The following is an 18,730-nucleotide window of genomic DNA, read 5'->3' as shown; positions in this document are numbered from 1 at the left end:
AGCAGAGAAAGCACTAATTTTATATTCATATTTTGTGACGTCGAGCGTACATAATACCAGTTATCTAAGTAAAACTCAACGTAAAATTATAGGAGTTTAATTACAAAATGCAGTACAAATTGAAGTTAGATATGGGCATGGTAAGCCAGAAATTAAACCTCGCCATACGTACGAAAATACAAACGAAAGAAATTTATCAATCAGAAACATCAGAAGCAGATAATATTTAATAGAGAAACCAGGTTTTTTTCATCGATATTTTTGACATGACGCGACTATAAAACTAGTTATCCAAATAAAACTCCAATGTTGAAAAATAAATATTTAATAGCAAAATGTATTCCAATACGTATACAACATAAATAAAATATCAAGGAAATAAATTATCAATTACTTAATAATCGAAGCAACTTTTATGTAGAGTTACTTAGAATAGAAACTAGATTGAGTCGTCCTGCAACAGGTGGCACTCGACTGTAATAATCAGAGTTACACAATAATTGAATATGCACTTAAGCAAACTTTAGTATCACGATACCTCTATCTATATAAATGAAACAATACACACACACACACACACACACATATATATATATATATATATATATATATATATATATATATATATATATATATATATATATATATAGGGTGTATATTCCCTGTCTACTGACCTTCTTGAAGATTTTCCAAAATTGCGGACGAGGTGATTGTTTTTCTGGCTTGTCTGGTTTGCTTTTAATGTTGTTAGTGCAATGCACATACAAAGGCTGTAAGAAAATGCGCATTATATTGCATATATATATATATATAGATATATGTAGAAAAGGAAGGAAAAAGACGGAGATATAAAGAGAGAAATAATGAGAGCTAAACTATAAGAGAGGTTCAGAGAGAGATAAAAGAGAGAAGAGATATATTCTTAAGTAAGTTTTTGAAAATAATATCGCTCTGCGAAATTATATTGCAAAGAATTTGATTTCTATTAATAAATATATTTATTTCAACGTGAAAAAAAAGAAATTTCTTGTGTCGAACGGATTTACGATGAAATAGCAGATCACTGTAAAGTAAAGTTATTTAATTAGTAAAGTTATTAATTCAGAGAGTCTGGAATAAAGAATCGGAGGACCAGTTTTATTAAGGACTATGAGGCGAATCTTTAATTGCACTGTATTCTACACAAGTCTGAATGCAATAACATATAAAAACAAAAATAATAAAACTGCCTAACTGGTAAATGATAAAACACTGAAGTTGATTTTTTGTTAAACTATAAAATTACATCTTGGATGTCGTTTTCTCGAATTTTACGAGACAAAAAAGAACTTGATCTTATCTTTGCTTATCCATAGAAAAAAGGTTAAAGCGTTAGTTACTTGTTTCCTTTAAGGTTATCTCGCTTCTCAAGGCGGTACCATTATGAACTATGTCTCTGCAGCATTGATGCAACTCTTCCATTAGGCACCAGCGCCCATGTCTTTTATGCCCGCATGTCCACCACAGTAATTAATATGGTTTCTCTAGATCCACAGCTGAACTGGTAGCATCACAGAGTTTCTATATTCACTTCCCGGGCACAGACGGTAACGTTCCCGATCCGTCTGTCAGATTGATGAATCCTAAACGTATTTTTGACCCCACTTTCCAAGGCTTGTGTAACAAACGCCCATCACCCATTCGAATATGCTGATTATGTTGTAGTAATGATATAAATCACCCTGAACTCTACGTTACAAGTTAAAGATCCATTGCTTAAGATGACTAGGTACTAAAGGATAGTTGACTGTGAAACCATGAGGGATTATATCAGAAATTATCCGTGGGAGAAAGAGTTTTTTATTCCTGTGAAACTATGCGCAAATGCCATCCCTGAATTGTGCAAAACAACAATTCAAGCGAATGTTTTTTTACAGGGAAATTGTATAGCAACCCCCACTCTCCCCAATAAAACACTTGTACTTGTGCAGCAGCTATTTCTCGTCGGAAGAATGCGTACTGCAGATTTATCCAACATAACTTCATAAATATATGTCTGACTTTTAACAGAATTGAATATATAAGTTCTTATTCAGACAAAAGGGGAAAATTATAAGTTAGATAAATCCCACTAAAATTAACGAAAAAAAAAATTATGACAACATATGTAAATATATGCTACTAAATATATTAAGCCGACACATAAACCTAAAGTTCGATTCTGGGCCAGACTTATCAATCAGTAATTTATATACATTGCAGGAATTAATTTAACCTACCATGGTAAAGTGTTGCAAAATGTCAACGGAGTTAATGATTCAAGAATAAAATTGGAATCTGGATTAATTACGCATGTTACATTTACCGGTACTATAACTATTACATTCATGTTAAGAAATACAGGAAATCGGTTTGTGGCAGATTGGATTCTATAATTCAATTTGTCTATCAATATAGTTGTCAAACAATTCAACGACAGAAGAACAAACATCTCAAGTCAGAATGAAAAGAAAGTTTTCCTCAAGTTTTCTCAGAAGCTAATTGAAATGCACAAAAAATGTCAGCCAGATTGGAATCCAAAAATATGATGGAGAAAATGTATGAGGAGATTGAACGACTTGCAAAACCAGGTATATATTCTTAATTCATATTGATCTTAAACTAGATATCACAGTCGCCACAGATGTGAGCTTGTACGACATAGAAGCCTGTATCTAACAAAACATGCCGGACGCAAGTAAAACTATCTATTGACCATCCATGGGGATTTCTGTTCCTAGCAGAAAAGCACGACTCACAAATCTAGAAATAAGCTGTAGCTATTTCACAATTATAAAGTATCAGCGATATTTAACCGGACGCTTTTTTATACTGCAGACCGATCATAAAACTCTATTAACCATCTTTGGGTTGGAAAGGACTACCGTATATATAGCGATTAGACAGCTGAGGTAGGGCACTATTTTACTGAATTAATATTCTAAGTTAGAGTACCTCTCCTCCTAGCAGAGTGGAAATCTGGATGGATACTTAAGGTTGGATCTTATACGGAGTTAACCATTTGAGATCTAGTACTTGCTTCGTTATGTATGGATAGTGAAATTAAAACCAGGTTTCAAGTCACATTGTAGCGACAGGCGAATATCAAAAGCATTAAAAATGGGATTATGAAATATTTATATATGGGGCACTCAGGAAAAAACAAAATATACAACCTCATGATTGTTACGTATACTGACCGTAGATGACTAAAATATGAGCAACGTATTCGATTCAAGCAAAGGTTGTGCTTTGATAGAACAGACATCTCCAGTCACGTTTAACTCGTGCCCAAAACCAGACACACCTTTTGTCGAAAATTCCTATAGTTTCTGGCAGGCGAATTCCGGATTATTATTACTTAATTGTAATGGACATATATACAAAAAATGACTGATGTAAGAGACCCACTACATAGGTAGCTATTAATGTTTCTAATGCATTTTCCCCCGGTTTAGAGTAGTTGACGGCGTACGAAGTGACAATGGGACTGAACTTTCATCCACGTTCTTCAAGCAGTTCTGTGAGACGTTCCATGTAACGAGCACCCAGTATCATTCGTGACCAAACGCGCAGGCGGAACGCTTCGGCGATACGGCAAAAAAAAGCATGCAGCACACCTACTAAAATAATTTCTACATGTCTATAGAATCACATATAATATTAACACCATCAGAAGTATCATTACTGGAATTGGTTGAAGCGAAAATAAGAACCCTATCAAGAAAAATCTGTCTAAGCAAGTGGAGTTGAGTAAGACCTGTTCTGTGCTTAAGAAATTCGTGAGGAAACGTTTTCTACAAAACATATGAAACAAAGTATTTTCTTGGTAACTGTGCGCAATAGACAAAAAGAACCGGAAATACGGTTTACATCATTAACGATCTTAAATTAACGCATAAAACATCTTAATCAAATAAGAGAGGGTTACTTGGACGAACACAATCTAGCACATCATAAAAAATAAGATGATATTGAGACGATATATGAGACTTTGTACATTAAACAACAAAATGCAGTTCGAGGACGATGAAAGTGAGAGATGATTTTATTATCGATCCAAAAGGAAAAGTTGCTAACAATCCATTGCGGAGTAAATGCTTGGGAGATAATGTAATGGAACCTACCCATTCACTCGTAATGGGCTCTTCTAATCATTATAAAGCGGCGAGGCTAATACACTCGCGGGAAATTATCGCGATTTTATGCTAACATTGTCGGAAAATGCAAACAACTTCGTATTTACTTTCTCATACGCTATATTATTTTTATAACCGATTTTGCGATTTTTGTTGATGACTATTTCTTACGACCACAACTAGACCACGATAAGTTTAGTATATAAACATGGGCACACAAAAAAACATCATAGTTATTGCAAAATTAAACTATGGATATCTTACATTCGCTATTTAAAATATAATATGAATGATATCATATTAATAATCATTACCATAATTTAATTTAATAAGTAAATTTACAAAAAAAACATCGATTAAAATAATATACTATGAAAAGACGAATCTAAAAAACGATATCAGCTACTTTCTTTCGGTTTTTATAATTTTGTTTTTACAAAATAAAGCGACATAACATTTCCTTTTTAAAATATACTTGCGTACTTTTTAAACAAGATATTTTCAGAAGGATGACGTGGACTAAAGGTTGGAGTCACGGAGGAAAACACGCTACACAGATAAGGTGTAAAGAAGACATATTAACAAAAGAATAGGAAAAAGGGTAAGCGGAGCTTATTATCCAGTGGCCGAATATAGGTACACGTACGCGCTACGCACGACTAGTACTTCTGCTGATTCGATGGTTTACAACACTGTCTATTTGAGTGTTACCTCACATAGTAAGTCTCACTCTTCCCAATGGTTTACGTCGACTTGCGCAACTGTCATTCCTCAAAAGCAGCATGCATACCGTAGGTTTAACCGACATAAGTCCAGTTCAAACAGACTGAAGTATATAGAAGCTAGAAATAACGTTAAGAAAGAAATAGCGACAGCAAAGAGAGAATTTACGGAAACCACTAAAAAGCGCATCGAAGCACAAAAACTCGGAACTCGAGACTTCTGGAAAATCTACAACAGTGTCGTAAATAATGGGCAATCAACAATTTCCCCACTAACCAACAATCATGAGGTTGTCTCCTCAGCAACCGACAAGGCTTACATGCTTGCCAGTCGGTTTGCCTCAAACTCCACACTGGGCCCTGCCAACCACCCCTTACCTGACTTTCCTATGCGGGCAGACGCCACGCTAGGCGATCTGAAAATTACCCCTGCTCGGGTGCATGCCATCATAAAATACCATGACATTTCAAAACAATGTGGACCCGATCTTATCCCAGATGTGCTATTAAAAAAAGTGCTCAGCCGAAATAGCTCCAGTTCTCTCCAAACTCTACAACACATGCCTTAATGAATCTTACTTTCCGGGCTGTTGGAAAACTGCTTCTGTTGTACCAGTATTCAAGAATTCTGGCGAAAGGACTGACCCATCAAATTATCGCCCCATTAGCTTCATCCCCCTTTTTGCTAAAATATTTGAGACCTTAATTAACCATGCTCTAGTCCATCACCTTACAGATGCTAAACTTCTGACTGACAAACAATATGGATTTAGGCAAGCCCGTTCCACAGCAGACATCCTAACTGTGATATCTGACCGTATATACCATTCACTGGACAAAGCGGGGGAGGGCAGAGCGGTAGCTCTAGATATATCTAAAGCGTTTGACAGGGTATGGCATGAGAGTCTCCTCAGGAAAGTTAGATCATACGGTATCACTGGTAGAATACTTACCACAATTAAATCCTTCTTAGATAAGAGAAAAATCCAGGTTGTCCTCGATGGTCGTACATCACAAACAATATGATATAAATGCGGGGGTGCCCCAGAGTTCTATCCTTGGACCTCTATTGTTCCTGATATTCATAAATGACCTCCCCGACAAAATTGCCTCTGAGATGGGTATATATGCTGATGACTACACTCTATGGCAGGCACGACAGGAAGACGAATGAACACATTTCTAAAGAAATGGCAGAAACACTAGAGGATGACCTCCGATCTGTGGTGGAATGGGGACAAAAGTGGTTGGCGCGTTCAATGCTGCCAAGACTAAACTAGTTTCATTCAATAATTACAAGGACCCCTCTCTACCACCTATAGCAATGACCAACGACTCTTTATCTGATAGTACATCTTTCCAACTCCTTGGCCTAACGTTCACAGGAAACATGAGTTGGACAATTACATTGAATGCATTGCCAGGGCCGCTGCAAGGAAGGTTGGCTCTCTCTACCGTGCTAGAAAACTACTGACACCCGAAAGTATCCTGTACCTCTATTAGGCCACCATTCGCCCATGTATGGAGTATTGCTGTCACATCTGGGCTGGTGCATCTGCTACTAGTCTCTCGCTCCTTGACAAGGTTCAAAAGAGAGTCGTAAACCTGATAGGCCCTGAACTGGCATCTAAGCTTCAGCCTCTGTCCCATCAACGAAATGTGGCATCCCTCTGCCTTTTCTACAAGTATTTTAGTGGCGAATTCTCTGACGAACTGCAATCACTTGTGCCCCCACGACATGAGCACCCTCGACAAACCAGACAGGCTGTTAAATCCCACCCCCACACTGTAGAGATCCCAAGATGTAAAAGATCTTTTTACTCCAATAGTTTCTTCCTTAGAACGGCTAGACTCTGGAACTCCATTCCAGGTCCCTGCTTCCCCAACAGTACTGACGTGCAGAAGTCCAAGTGTAACGTGAACCGTCATCTTGCTGCCCAAATCTCTACATAGTACCCCAGTAGTTGTTGCCCCTGATAGTAGCCCCCTAAACACAAATTGGGAATTTGCCTTGTTTGGGATTGAAAATGTAATAAAAAAAAGTACGGAAAGAGTCCACGATGCAGGTAAGTTTCGGGCTCACAACTAAGGAGTAGATAAGGAGAGATCAATTGTGTTTTTATTTGTGTTATCGTCATTTCTAGAATAAATACAAATGATGTTATTTGTAAGTTAGATAAGTGTACATATACATATTCATTGAAATACATAAAATAATACTGATAGAATTATAACACAAAATGAAATTGATTTTAAAAAATAAGTAAAATTTCTTACTCACTAATCTCTGAAAGATTGTATTGGTAATCAAAGCGATAATCACAATAAAGATGGCCGACGAGAAGTAGAACAATGCGGATGTTTTAGCGTTCGGAGAAACTGGAAAAAAAAGAAAAAACAATATCAATGCCATACCGGAATTAGTTATCGACTGTACGCCCTACATATCTCTGATTATCTCCTATTTTCTTTGATAATTTCACTTGCCATTTTAATTATACAAGTGTAAACACGAGGATAAACACGTTTCTTATCGTTGAGGATTTTCAGTTGAATTAAGTCGGTCAATTAAGCGTTTATGCATATATGATCATAGTATAACGATTAGATCACGGTAACTGTCGTTAAAAACATTTAAAAATAAAATGTTTAAATTCAATGTTATTTATTGCTGTTAATGGTAGCCGATTGGATACGGTCTTTTCTAATCGAGCCACAGAGGGCTCGTGTTGTCGGGTTCAAATCTATAGACTGGTTTAAATCGTGACACCCTGCACTGAAGATTCCCGAAAGAATGAAACACTAGTGTATCTAGGTATTTACTTATTACAGTAAGACATATATATATATATATATATATATATATATATATATATATATATATATATATATATAGATGTGTCTCGAAACGTTGATGAACACATAACTCGGTTTGTTTCTTTTTATTTATCTCTCTCTCTTTCTTTCTCTCTCTCTCTCTATATATATATATATACATATATTATTTTTAAAATATAATTATTAAAATATAATTATCCACTGCAAGGTGTTCCGTCGTCTACGACCCATCAGAGTGGCTGAATCTAGCGAGATTCGAAATCGGGACCCCAGGTTAATGAGCCTGACATCTTTACCCGCTTGTCCCTATCGGCGACAGTTAGGATATGTAATGATTTATTTAGATTTTATTTGTTTTTGTTTTTGCGATACGCTTTGAATGAATTCAGTTATTAACGAAAGTACATTTTTACCTAAATGCCAGTTTTGAATACGTAAATAATTGAATTCATCCGAAACGTTTCGCAAAAACAAAAACAAATAAAATCTAAATAAATCGCGATATATTCTAACTGTCGGCGAGATGGACCAGCAGGTAAAAAGGTAAGGATCATTACCCTGGGGTCCCGATTTCGAATCTCGCTAGATTCAGCCACTTTGATGAGTCGTAGACGACGAAACACGTGTCAGTGGATAATTATATTTTAAAAATAATATATATATATATATATATATATATATATATATATATATATATATATACACACATACCGCTCCCCATGTGGAGGTACCAAATTAGTTAAAGGGAAAATTATTCCCAACTCGCATTTAGGTAAAAATGCATTTTCGTAAATAATTGAATGCATTCAAAACGTATTGCAAAAATTAAAAAAAAAACATCTATATATACAGGGTGTCCACAAGTCAGGCGACATAATGTAGCGAGACTTGTGGACATCCTGTATATATGTATACAGGGTGTTCACAAAGTCTGGCTACATTATGTAGCAGGACTTCCACAAAGTCTGGCTACGTAATGTAGCGAGACTTCCACAAAGTCTGGCTACGTAATGTAGCGAGACTTTGTGGACGCCCTGTATATATATATATATATATATATATATATATATATATATATATATATATATATAAATATCGTATAACCCCGTGATACGACATACAAAATTTGTAGCAAAATGCAGTACAGTATGCATAACACTTGTATATTATCTAATAACATTATCAATAACACATTAAGGCGTCGCAAATACTGTTACCAGAGTCCAGGAAAACATCGTATTCCACATCTTTATCTGAAATAACCGTATCCTAGGACAACCGTATCTTTGTTAAAAGAATGATTGCATATGAAATAAATCAATACTGATCTATACTCCTATAAAGTTGTTTTTTTCTATTTATCTAAAAGAAAATTATCACCTTGTTAAATATGGGGTGTGGAATTGAATTCATTTTCAAAAGATCTTGCTAATTTGCATATTTATTAATTAATTTCCTGTGAGTTTTTTTTCGGTGTTATCATGGGAAATTTAGGAAACTTCTTATAAATTATGTCCTTATGTTTCTAATTTATACTATTTTAGATTTCAGTGAGATGTGATTTAATTTTATTTTATTATTATTGAATATGTGTTAAGCAAACCAATTATTTATAGGATTTTTATTTATAACTCAGAAGTTTCCACGACGTGATTGAAGATAAGATCTCATACAATCATGAAAATATAATATTCTATTAGTTTTGTGTGATTTTATGAGATCATAATACTTGTCAATTATCCTACTTGTTACATTTTTTTAAAATTATTTAATTATTTATTCATTTTATTTATTTTATGTATGTTTTATTTTTTTAAGAAACTATTAAATAATTATTATAATAAAACACTTACTTAACTTATAGGATTTTCGGCGGGGTAATACATATTTATTTCTATGCAAACAGCATAGTTTGAATTATTGCTCTTTATTTAATGCATTGTACTTAGATATTATATTATAATAAGCTTCAATACTTAGATATTACATTATAATAAGCTTCGATAATGCAGAAGTTTCGGGCCCAGTTTTGTTCGGTGCTTGTTTTCTAGGACTATCTAATAAGTAACATTTTCGTTTGTATGCTATGTTATTTCGTCGAAGTTATTTTGCGCATTAAGCTAAATAAATTGATTATACACTAGTTTCCTCGTTGTTGTTTTTTGTTTTTTGAAAGTTTTTATATGGTTGCGGACCCTATGTACGTGCTATTACTACTCTTTTCAATAGCATTACATTTATATGCAATGCCAGAAATAATAACATCTAACATCAAAGGAATATTTTTTATTGTTTACGGTGGCGGAGAGATTCATTTACAGTGTTTTAGTTGTTATCTTGTCAACGTAAGAAAATCGCCTCATTTATTTTTGTGTTATTGGAAATTCAATTGTTTTCGCTAGACCACCAGATATTGAAATTGATTTTCCCAAGCACTCCAATCACTGCGCCACAGGCCTTCGCGGATAATTCTTGTACGAATTTAAGGAGGCTTATACCTCTTTTATTTCTAGTTGTAAACATCACTATTTATTACTACTGATTGCTATATATTAACGCATATTTATATATATATATCATTATTTTTTTTACTTATTACTTGTATATGTTATCTATTGTTTATAATTAATGGTTCACATACCGTATTAAATGTTATACTAGGTCTACTTAGTAATTGATTATTGCAAACATAGATGTTGCTTATTTGTGTCGTCTTACTCTCCACCGTTTTTCTGTGTCTATAATTTTACTTCCTCCATTAATTGTAGATGTCTTCTCTTCCAGATATGGTCAACTATATGGTACCAGTTTTTAATTTTTTTCCGTATAAGCAATATACCAAATTACAAGTTGTACATCAATAATCCGTAGAGTATATAAGTTGTGAAGTGCCTTTACTCACACATTCAAACCTTTATTGATATATAAATATAGATATGTAATTCTAGGTTTATATTTCTTCTAAGGTAAAACAACAAATGAAGTCCTTATTACCGAGGTAGGACAAGATATACTTTTTATTTGATTTACATAAGCAGTCATATGTCTCAGTACATGCATGTAATTACGGACTAAGCGTTTGTATATAGCATGTAGAGGTTCCAGTTACTATTTATATATATATATATATATATATATATATATATATATATATAGAGAGAGAGAGAGAGAGAGAGAGAGAGAGAGATTAGTAGTAACTGGAACCTCTTATATATATATATATATATATACATATACACATATATACGTGTGTGTGAGTGTGTGTGTGTGTAAATGAGTGGGTGTGTGCGTGCGTGTCTGTGTGTGTGCTTGTGTGTGTACGTATAAGTGGGTGTGTGTTTGTGCAAGGACGTCGATCACAGGATAAGAAATTAGGAAGGAGTGTTTTATGCTATGGTTACAATTTCAGCAGATTGCACCCAAGTCATATATATAGAAGAACTCCGAAATCGGTTTTGTAACTTGCCGAGGCAGGAGTGGATGTCCTGAGAGGCTCATTCCAGATGTGGCAAACGTACTAACTCCTAGAACGTACTTTCTTCTTATACACGTAAAAGACTTAATTGGCAGTGAGATATTTACTGGGACTGTATTTAGTTTATTTTTTAAAAGTTACTTTAAGTTTTAGTAATCTTAAAATGAAATCGAAATTCAAGAATTTTACGTAATTCAAGTCTAAATCGGATAAAATTAATTTGCAATTTGAAATTAGTTAATTTTCAAATCGGAAGACGCACTCATATTATGATCTGGCAAATGTTTTCTAAATAAGGCAAAGAAATTAAAATGTCTGTAGCATTTATTGATTACCAGAACCTGTGGAGATTCCTCGGAACAGAAAACATGTTAAAAGTATGCTTTGAAAAAGTATACTTTTATGGAAAGCGCAAAAAATTAATTTACAGGTGTTGGTTGGCAGTTGTGATGACGCACCGTTAACATTTCTATGAAGATACTATGATACGATCGTTTGCCGGGGAGAGTTACTTTGTTTCCCGTAGGGACGTTTTTTTAATTGCTATTACGTCCTGAGGACAGCATCCAGCCCACCCAGGGTATTAGACACCATTAAACAATATGTACATGAACGACAGAAATATAAAAGTATAATCACTAGGGTGGGTTTGATGTAGATTTAACATTGGCTACATCTGTTGGTGCTTCTCTTTTGGAGTTTTTTTTTATTATTACGGGTAAGATTTCATCGTTGTTGTTGATAGCGGAGCCTGCTTTGCTGAGATTGAACGCTTGTATAAAAATAATCGAACAAACACATTTGTTATATAAAAACTAGAATTTGTTATTCTTAACAACCAAAAGAAGTTTTTATCATTCGACGGAGAGTTAAAAACTCCTATGAGTCCGTGTTGGTCAGAGTCCTTACTTCAACTTTATAAAAGCAATTTCTCTCCCTTTTAAAGCGAGAGACGAAGAGTGATAAGAAAAGAGAGAAAAGAAATGAAAGAAAGGGAGAGCGATAAATAGATAGATACATGCGTACGCGCTAGGAAAACAAAACGACTGAAATATTTTGTGGTACTTTTTTAATCTAAGGTTTTACCTTTCACTGTGCCCCTGATTACATAAACAATTTCGGGCCGTACCTGTCTCATGTCATACTATTAGGTTGAAAGCCTGACATTTTGAATATATGTGCCTGTCCGTCGCTCCGCGTCTACCTACAAGTACGTGGCAAGTATGGCAGAACTCTTATCCTTCAGGGTATCCGGGCCTTGATGAGTGGTGATAATATCAAAAAAGAAAAAAAAACTCATGGAAATAGGTATTGTGCAAAATTAGAAATATACACATGATTTAATAGCTTTATATCTTACATTTTCTAGCATGATTATTAATCGTACTATTTGAAATTAAAACACAAGCTTACTTGCAATACTGATGATTGATGAGATTGATGTTAGAACCCCGGCAGAATTCTGAAAAATAAAAAAGCGAAAAATGAAATAACATCGCAATCAGAATGTAATATAATTTGTCCTTCTACTTGTTTGTTCATCTCTCCAATTATCTGTTTGTTCTGCTTTCGTGTTATTTTTTCTTTAAAACTTCAGACTTAACAGGGATCAAACCTTGCGGTGTCGAACTGAGGAAATACATCTATAACGCTGTCTTTTTTTTAATTCTTGAAGCAAGAAAACTTAAATTTTAAGCAACTGAACATACGTTTTCATTTAATTGTAGCTTTACAAAACTTTGCCGAAGTAACATCAGTGTTAAATTATGAAAACTAGCAAAATATTATACATTCAATCATATATATTGCTGGTATATACGAGGGAACAACGGACTGCAAGTGTAGAGTATGCATTTTTATTCTCTTGTTCACTCCAAGCAATACATAATTTTTCTTTGACATAATTGCTTACTATTTAGAGTCATGTAAACACTAGCACTAAGTAGCTACTTAAGCAGCGAGAAGCCTGTTCAAATTATATTTAAACTACTGCATATTAGTATAATCAGGGAAGCGTGAAACATTAACGGAATTCCAAAGTCAAGTAGTTTCAGTGAAGTAGCTATTAGAGTATAATACTTTCCCGTATTGAATAACGTCAACAGTGAAGGGAGTTCTATTTTGGTTGCCGAGCATAAGGGATCCAAAATTATGCAGGAGTATCTAAGTGGAGATGAGATGACTGAGAGCCATAAGGAAGTCAGAACACCAGTATTGATTGGCAAAAAAAAAAGAATTTCATGGATAAGGACCGTCGTGTGTCTTTAGAAGGCAATGTTCACAGTTTTGTGTAAGTATGCGAACTGTTCACACAATTGCTCGCAAGGAATAGAATATGCGGATTGTGTCCCAAGGCTGCTCGAAAAATATCAGAATGAGAGACGGTGTCATGACAGCAAGAATATGGTCAAGCAGATCAACTGAGATCCCGCAGTGTTAGATGATTTGGTGACCTGTGATGAAAGCTGAATCTACTGCTTTGATTCAGAACCACGGGACAGGGTTCCCAGTAAAAGCAAGATGGCAAGACGGAGCAAATCCGCCCCAAAACTTATGATGACCCATGTTTTTTTTCCAGCACGAACATGATCTACATGCACTGGATTCCCACTGGGCACACAGTCAATAAATAATAAAAATTTGCAGTTTTAAGGAAGTTTATGTATAATTATTCGTCGGAAGAAGCCAGCACTGTTCAAATCGGGTTACTTGTATTTCCACCAGGATAATACAATAGTCCACACTTCAATCCTTGTCACAGAGTATTTGACCAAAATAAACATCAAGACAGTTCTTCACTCTACCTATATTCCTTTTCTCCCTCTGACATTTGGTTATTCCCTAAGCTAGTTTATTGGCATTTTACATTTTAATTCATTATATTGAATATAGTTGGTATATTTGTTTGTTTGTCTTTCTTTGTGTCTCGCCCCTTCTCTCCCTTTCTCTCTCTCTCTCTCTCTCTCTCGACAAAAAGTAAATTATTGTCAGAAAATTATATATATATATATATATATATATATATATATATACATATGTATAATTTACTAACAATACTTTATTTTTTGCCGAATATTTCTTTAATATATATGACTAACGAGCAAATAAAACACTATCCAAAACGAGAGTAAAATCCTGAGATTGTGGTCTTACTAAATCAGAACATATGTTAAGCTCATAAACCCAAAATGGCAAAGATAGCAGCAAGACTAGGGATATTTAAATACCTTCACTAAAATGAGCATTTCAAGATAAAATAGAGTAAACAGGTATAAATTTGATTTTTAAATTTTATTGATTATTACATGAAACAATAGGACAGATGGGGTTTTAAATAGTGAGCAAGCAAATCATTATTATTAACAGATATGTGAAAAATTACTCACCGTTCCGTATATAACTGTTGTGATGAACCGGCTTGGTAATATAGAACAGATACCAAATAAGCTGTTCGAATATATCGCTGAGGCTCCTAGACGCGTATTAAAAATATAAATCTTATAGTTCTAAGACATTCTGATTGCTTAATATGCGGTTATGAAGTTATCGATGACCATCACGTCATTTCTAGTAGAGACAAAACATTGATCATATATATGATATTACAAAATGTATAACTTCATTTCTTAATATTATTTTTTCGATTTTGTTGACGAAACTTTGATATTTTAACTTACCTTTGTGATGCGTCCTATGTCCGACTTTACTTTTTAGGAGTGTCGGCCGAACGACGTCCTCATGGACATTTTCCTCTACCCCACTTCTTATTTAACCTTTTTTGTCTAATTTGTGTGTGTGTTTTTCAAAATATTAGATTACAGTTAAGGAGAACAAAATACAAAATTTAACGGGTATTTTGGTTTCTGTCCGTGATCACACTTTTTCTGTTTTAATAATACATGTTGAGTCTATAAAAATATCTCAACAATTAATAATAATGGCACTGTGATCTGTATTATTCAAATGTCGAATATATATATATATATATATATATAATATATATATATATATATATATATATATATATATATATATATATATATATATACCCTTCTGGTTAAAAAGTTAAGACGACTTGAAAATCTTATAAATGAAAACCTTTTTAAAGGATAGATTTTAAACTCCTCCCACTTTAGGTTATTAATATGACAACCTAAAATGTTATGGAAAAATACATATCATTCAGAAATGTACAGTTTTATAAAATGAGGCATTACACTTGATCAAAATTATTAGACCAGGTGTATAAATACTACAAAATTTTACGAAAAGTGTATAAAAACAGTCAAATTTAATAATGAGTCATACCTCCACTGGTTTTGATGACTTCAAAAAAAGCGTTGTCATTTAGATGCGAGGGGTATTGTTTCAGATACTAATGATGGTTTTACGAAGTTCATTTTTTGTTGAATATTGTTTACCATTTCCAGAGCATCTCTAGTCATTCATCCCTAAACATTTTAAATCAGGTCGAAGTCTAATAAGCTTGCAGAATGTGCCAAGAAATGAACCAGATTTTCTTGGAAAATGTCAAGATTTTAGTCCAGCGTGCATTGCAGCATTGCCCTATTGGAATAACTGCCAATATTCACAAAAACGATAGCCCTCCGTCATCAAAGATGCTTTTTTTGTAATATACTAATATTACTAGCTAATGTCTTACGACCTTGCAACACCTGGATGCATCGACCCTCTGTAAGAAAATGCACTATATATCATTAGGGACCTTCCCACACTATGAAGTGTGGAGAAAATGTTAGGATGCATGTTTCTCTTATGCCAATTTCGTTGGAAGTGATCAGCGTTATCGAGGTGTAATTTGTTCTCATCAGAAAACATGACTTCCTACCAATTCTCAACGTCCACGTTTGGTATTCACGTCCAAACCTTAAGCGATCCACTTTGTGACTTAGAATCAGGCGGGGAATTTGTTTAAGCTTTTAGTTTACCCTGCTTTTTGGTGCCGTCTGATTATTAAAGGATTGTAATCAGCATCCGTTATTGCTATACTTTGACTAGAAGAAAGTATCCTGTGTTTCACAACAATGCATCGTATTCCCCTACTCAATGCAGGCGAATTTGTGGGGAGGGCTAATAGTGGATTTTGTATCTCCATAATTCTGATTTAGTAAGTTGCAAATCACAGTTTTACTTCGATTTGCCTTAACAGCGACCACCCGCAGTGAAACCTTCTTTACGGAAATCTAGAATCACGTTTGGTAATTTTGCTTCTTTTAGGCATAGTGCCACCTTTACGCAGTCACTTCTAATCTGTAACTGAAATGAACAATTTATACCCCGTTTTCTTATTATGATAAGTGTAAAATGTCTTATTTTATGAAAATTTATATTTCTGAATAAAATGTTTGGAATGCACCTTTTTGTCAAAACGTTTTGGTGACCTAAAGTAGGAGGAGTTTTAAATGTATCCTTAAAAAATATATCCTAGAACATTTTGAAGTGATTTTAAATTTTTGGTCAGGATTGGATATATATGTACGCATACAAACACAGATATATATATATATATATATATATATATATATATATGCATGTATGTATATATATATGTATATATATATTTATATATGAACAAATGATTAATAAAACATGTTTAAAAAATATTGAAAAAGAGTAAAAACATATTTAATTTTGATTATTAATGTTTTAAAAACATATTTAATTTTAAAAAGGAAGCACAAGATAAGTGGATAGTCCTTACTCCGCGGAGTTTCGAAGAAATACTCTCCTTGGATTTTTTACCCTTCACCGGACTATCCATTCATGTGAAATATTTTTATCTTTTTTTTTCTTTTACCTCCTATTCCCCTTAACTCACCCCTTTTTTAACCAAGTAAGATCTGTGACTTACTTGTGGTTTCATTAAATACTTTTACATGCAAAATCCGATCACGTATTTTGCTAATTCCTGCCCTCTGATGAGAAGGAGAGTATTTCTTCGAAATTCCGCGGATTAAAGACTATCCACTTATCTTGTGCTTCCTTTTTTAAAATTAAATATGCTTTTAATTCTTTTTCAAGATGTTTTTAACATGTTTTATTAATCATTTGTTCATATTATAAGCTATATTTCCTTTTCGGTTTTATTGAACTTTTACATCTGGTTGGGATTACTTTACTTGTAAATATAAACTCTTTAATGTTTATATATTTTAAGTTTACCATTTTGATTACCTAGGTAAACTTATTGTAATTAATATTTCTTATATATATATATATATATATATATATATATATATATATATATATATATATATATATATATATATAGCTGTAACCGGACACGCGTTGCTGTGGCTTGGTTTGTTAAAAGTGAACATATTCCTCCAGAAAAATACTATTTTTTATTGTTTATTCTCTTTTAATATTTTCTGCAATGTTTTCCTCCAAAAAAAGATTCCCTTTTTACTATAAATTGTTAGAGGAATGTTTTTTTTCGGGAAAAGTTGCACTTTTTTTAAGGAAGTGTGCAGTAAACGTTTCTTTTTGCAAACAGAATTGTTATTATAAAAAGAAAAGATGAATGCTGTATATGGAAACTGTAAATATTTAGGTGAAAGTAGAGGAGTTTTTTAATTGTGCCCCCCAACGAATACAATGCAAAGAATAACGGTGCTTCTACGCTTTATTACCGAAATTGGAGACGCCATTTTATTTGACGCACCTTCTGTGCAAATCCTGGTTAAATTTAAACTGTAGAACGATTGCCGTTAAAACAAAAAATAAATAAATAAATAAAAAACAACCCACTTCCCCGTTAAGAAAAGAACAGCAACAATCATTTAAAAAAAATTGTTGCTGACCTTTCAAAATTATTTTAATTCAAATTAACGTTTCCAAATATTTATTTGTTCGAAAAAAAAATACAAAAAAAGAAAACTATTTCATACACATCCAATGTTGCTTTTATTATTTTATTTGGTTGTCAAATGGCGCTCGCCCAGTTTAAACCATGATGAATATGCCATGTCATTTTCCAATGAAACGGGTCTCGGAATAGACACCACAAACCTCCCCATATTAAAACAGGTTTCGAGATAGACACCCCTAATCTTGTCAGCGTACCTGAAAACTTAATGAAGTTGACATGAGTTTTAATAATGTAATAATGTACCGAATTTAAAAAGAAAAGTAAAGTCGATTTCTGTTGCATTTTTACCACAACTGTAAAGCATTTCACTCTAAGCAAATGTTGCCTAACATTGTTTTATAATGTTCATAATATTTTTTTTATAAATAATAATTACGTCTGGCAGTCAATTCGTAAACTCCTGTTACACTAAATAATTTAGGTGTCTGAAATAGAAATTGCAATATTAAGGACCAATTTTCTGTAAGAGAAAGAAAGTGTGTGTACAGGTGGGGCCAAGGAAAAAGTTATGGCCGAAGCATGAAATAAAAAATATTATTAACTGGAGATCGATTGCAGTTACGACAAGGAATAAATAAATGAAAAAACAGCCCACTCAGGTAAATGTATTTGTTGTTGACTATTCCAGTTTGTTTTTATAAAAATA

General features: G+C 33.5%; 1 protein-coding gene across 4 annotated transcripts in view; it reads right to left on the bottom strand.

Annotated features, from left to right (window-relative positions):
• LOC145283572 (equilibrative nucleoside transporter 1-like) overlaps positions 1-18,730 on the bottom strand; it is a 103,097-nt gene that overhangs the window by 37,353 nt on the left and 47,014 nt on the right. For all 4 annotated transcript variants that reach the window (XR_013868637.1, XM_080132486.1, XM_080132485.1 and 1 more), the window contains 4 exons: positions 14,579-14,664; positions 12,606-12,654; positions 7,161-7,258; positions 675-770 (listed from right to left, as the gene is read on the bottom strand). Coding sequence is in view for 3 of the 4 variants with exons in the window: in XM_080132486.1 (XP_079988612.1) it covers positions 675-770; positions 7,161-7,258; positions 12,606-12,654; positions 14,579-14,664 (329 nt within the window). In the remaining variant the exon portion in view is untranslated. The remainder of the gene's footprint in view (positions 1-674; positions 771-7,160; positions 7,259-12,605; positions 12,655-14,578; positions 14,665-18,730) is intronic.

The sequence above is a fragment of the Euprymna scolopes genome, chromosome 8 (genome assembly GCF_053919585.1).
Source record: "Euprymna scolopes isolate OS-2025 chromosome 8, ASM5391958v1, whole genome shotgun sequence".
Lineage (NCBI taxonomy): Eukaryota > Metazoa > Mollusca > Cephalopoda > Sepiida > Sepiolidae > Euprymna > Euprymna scolopes.
This window is presented reverse-complemented; position numbering and strand designations above follow the sequence as displayed.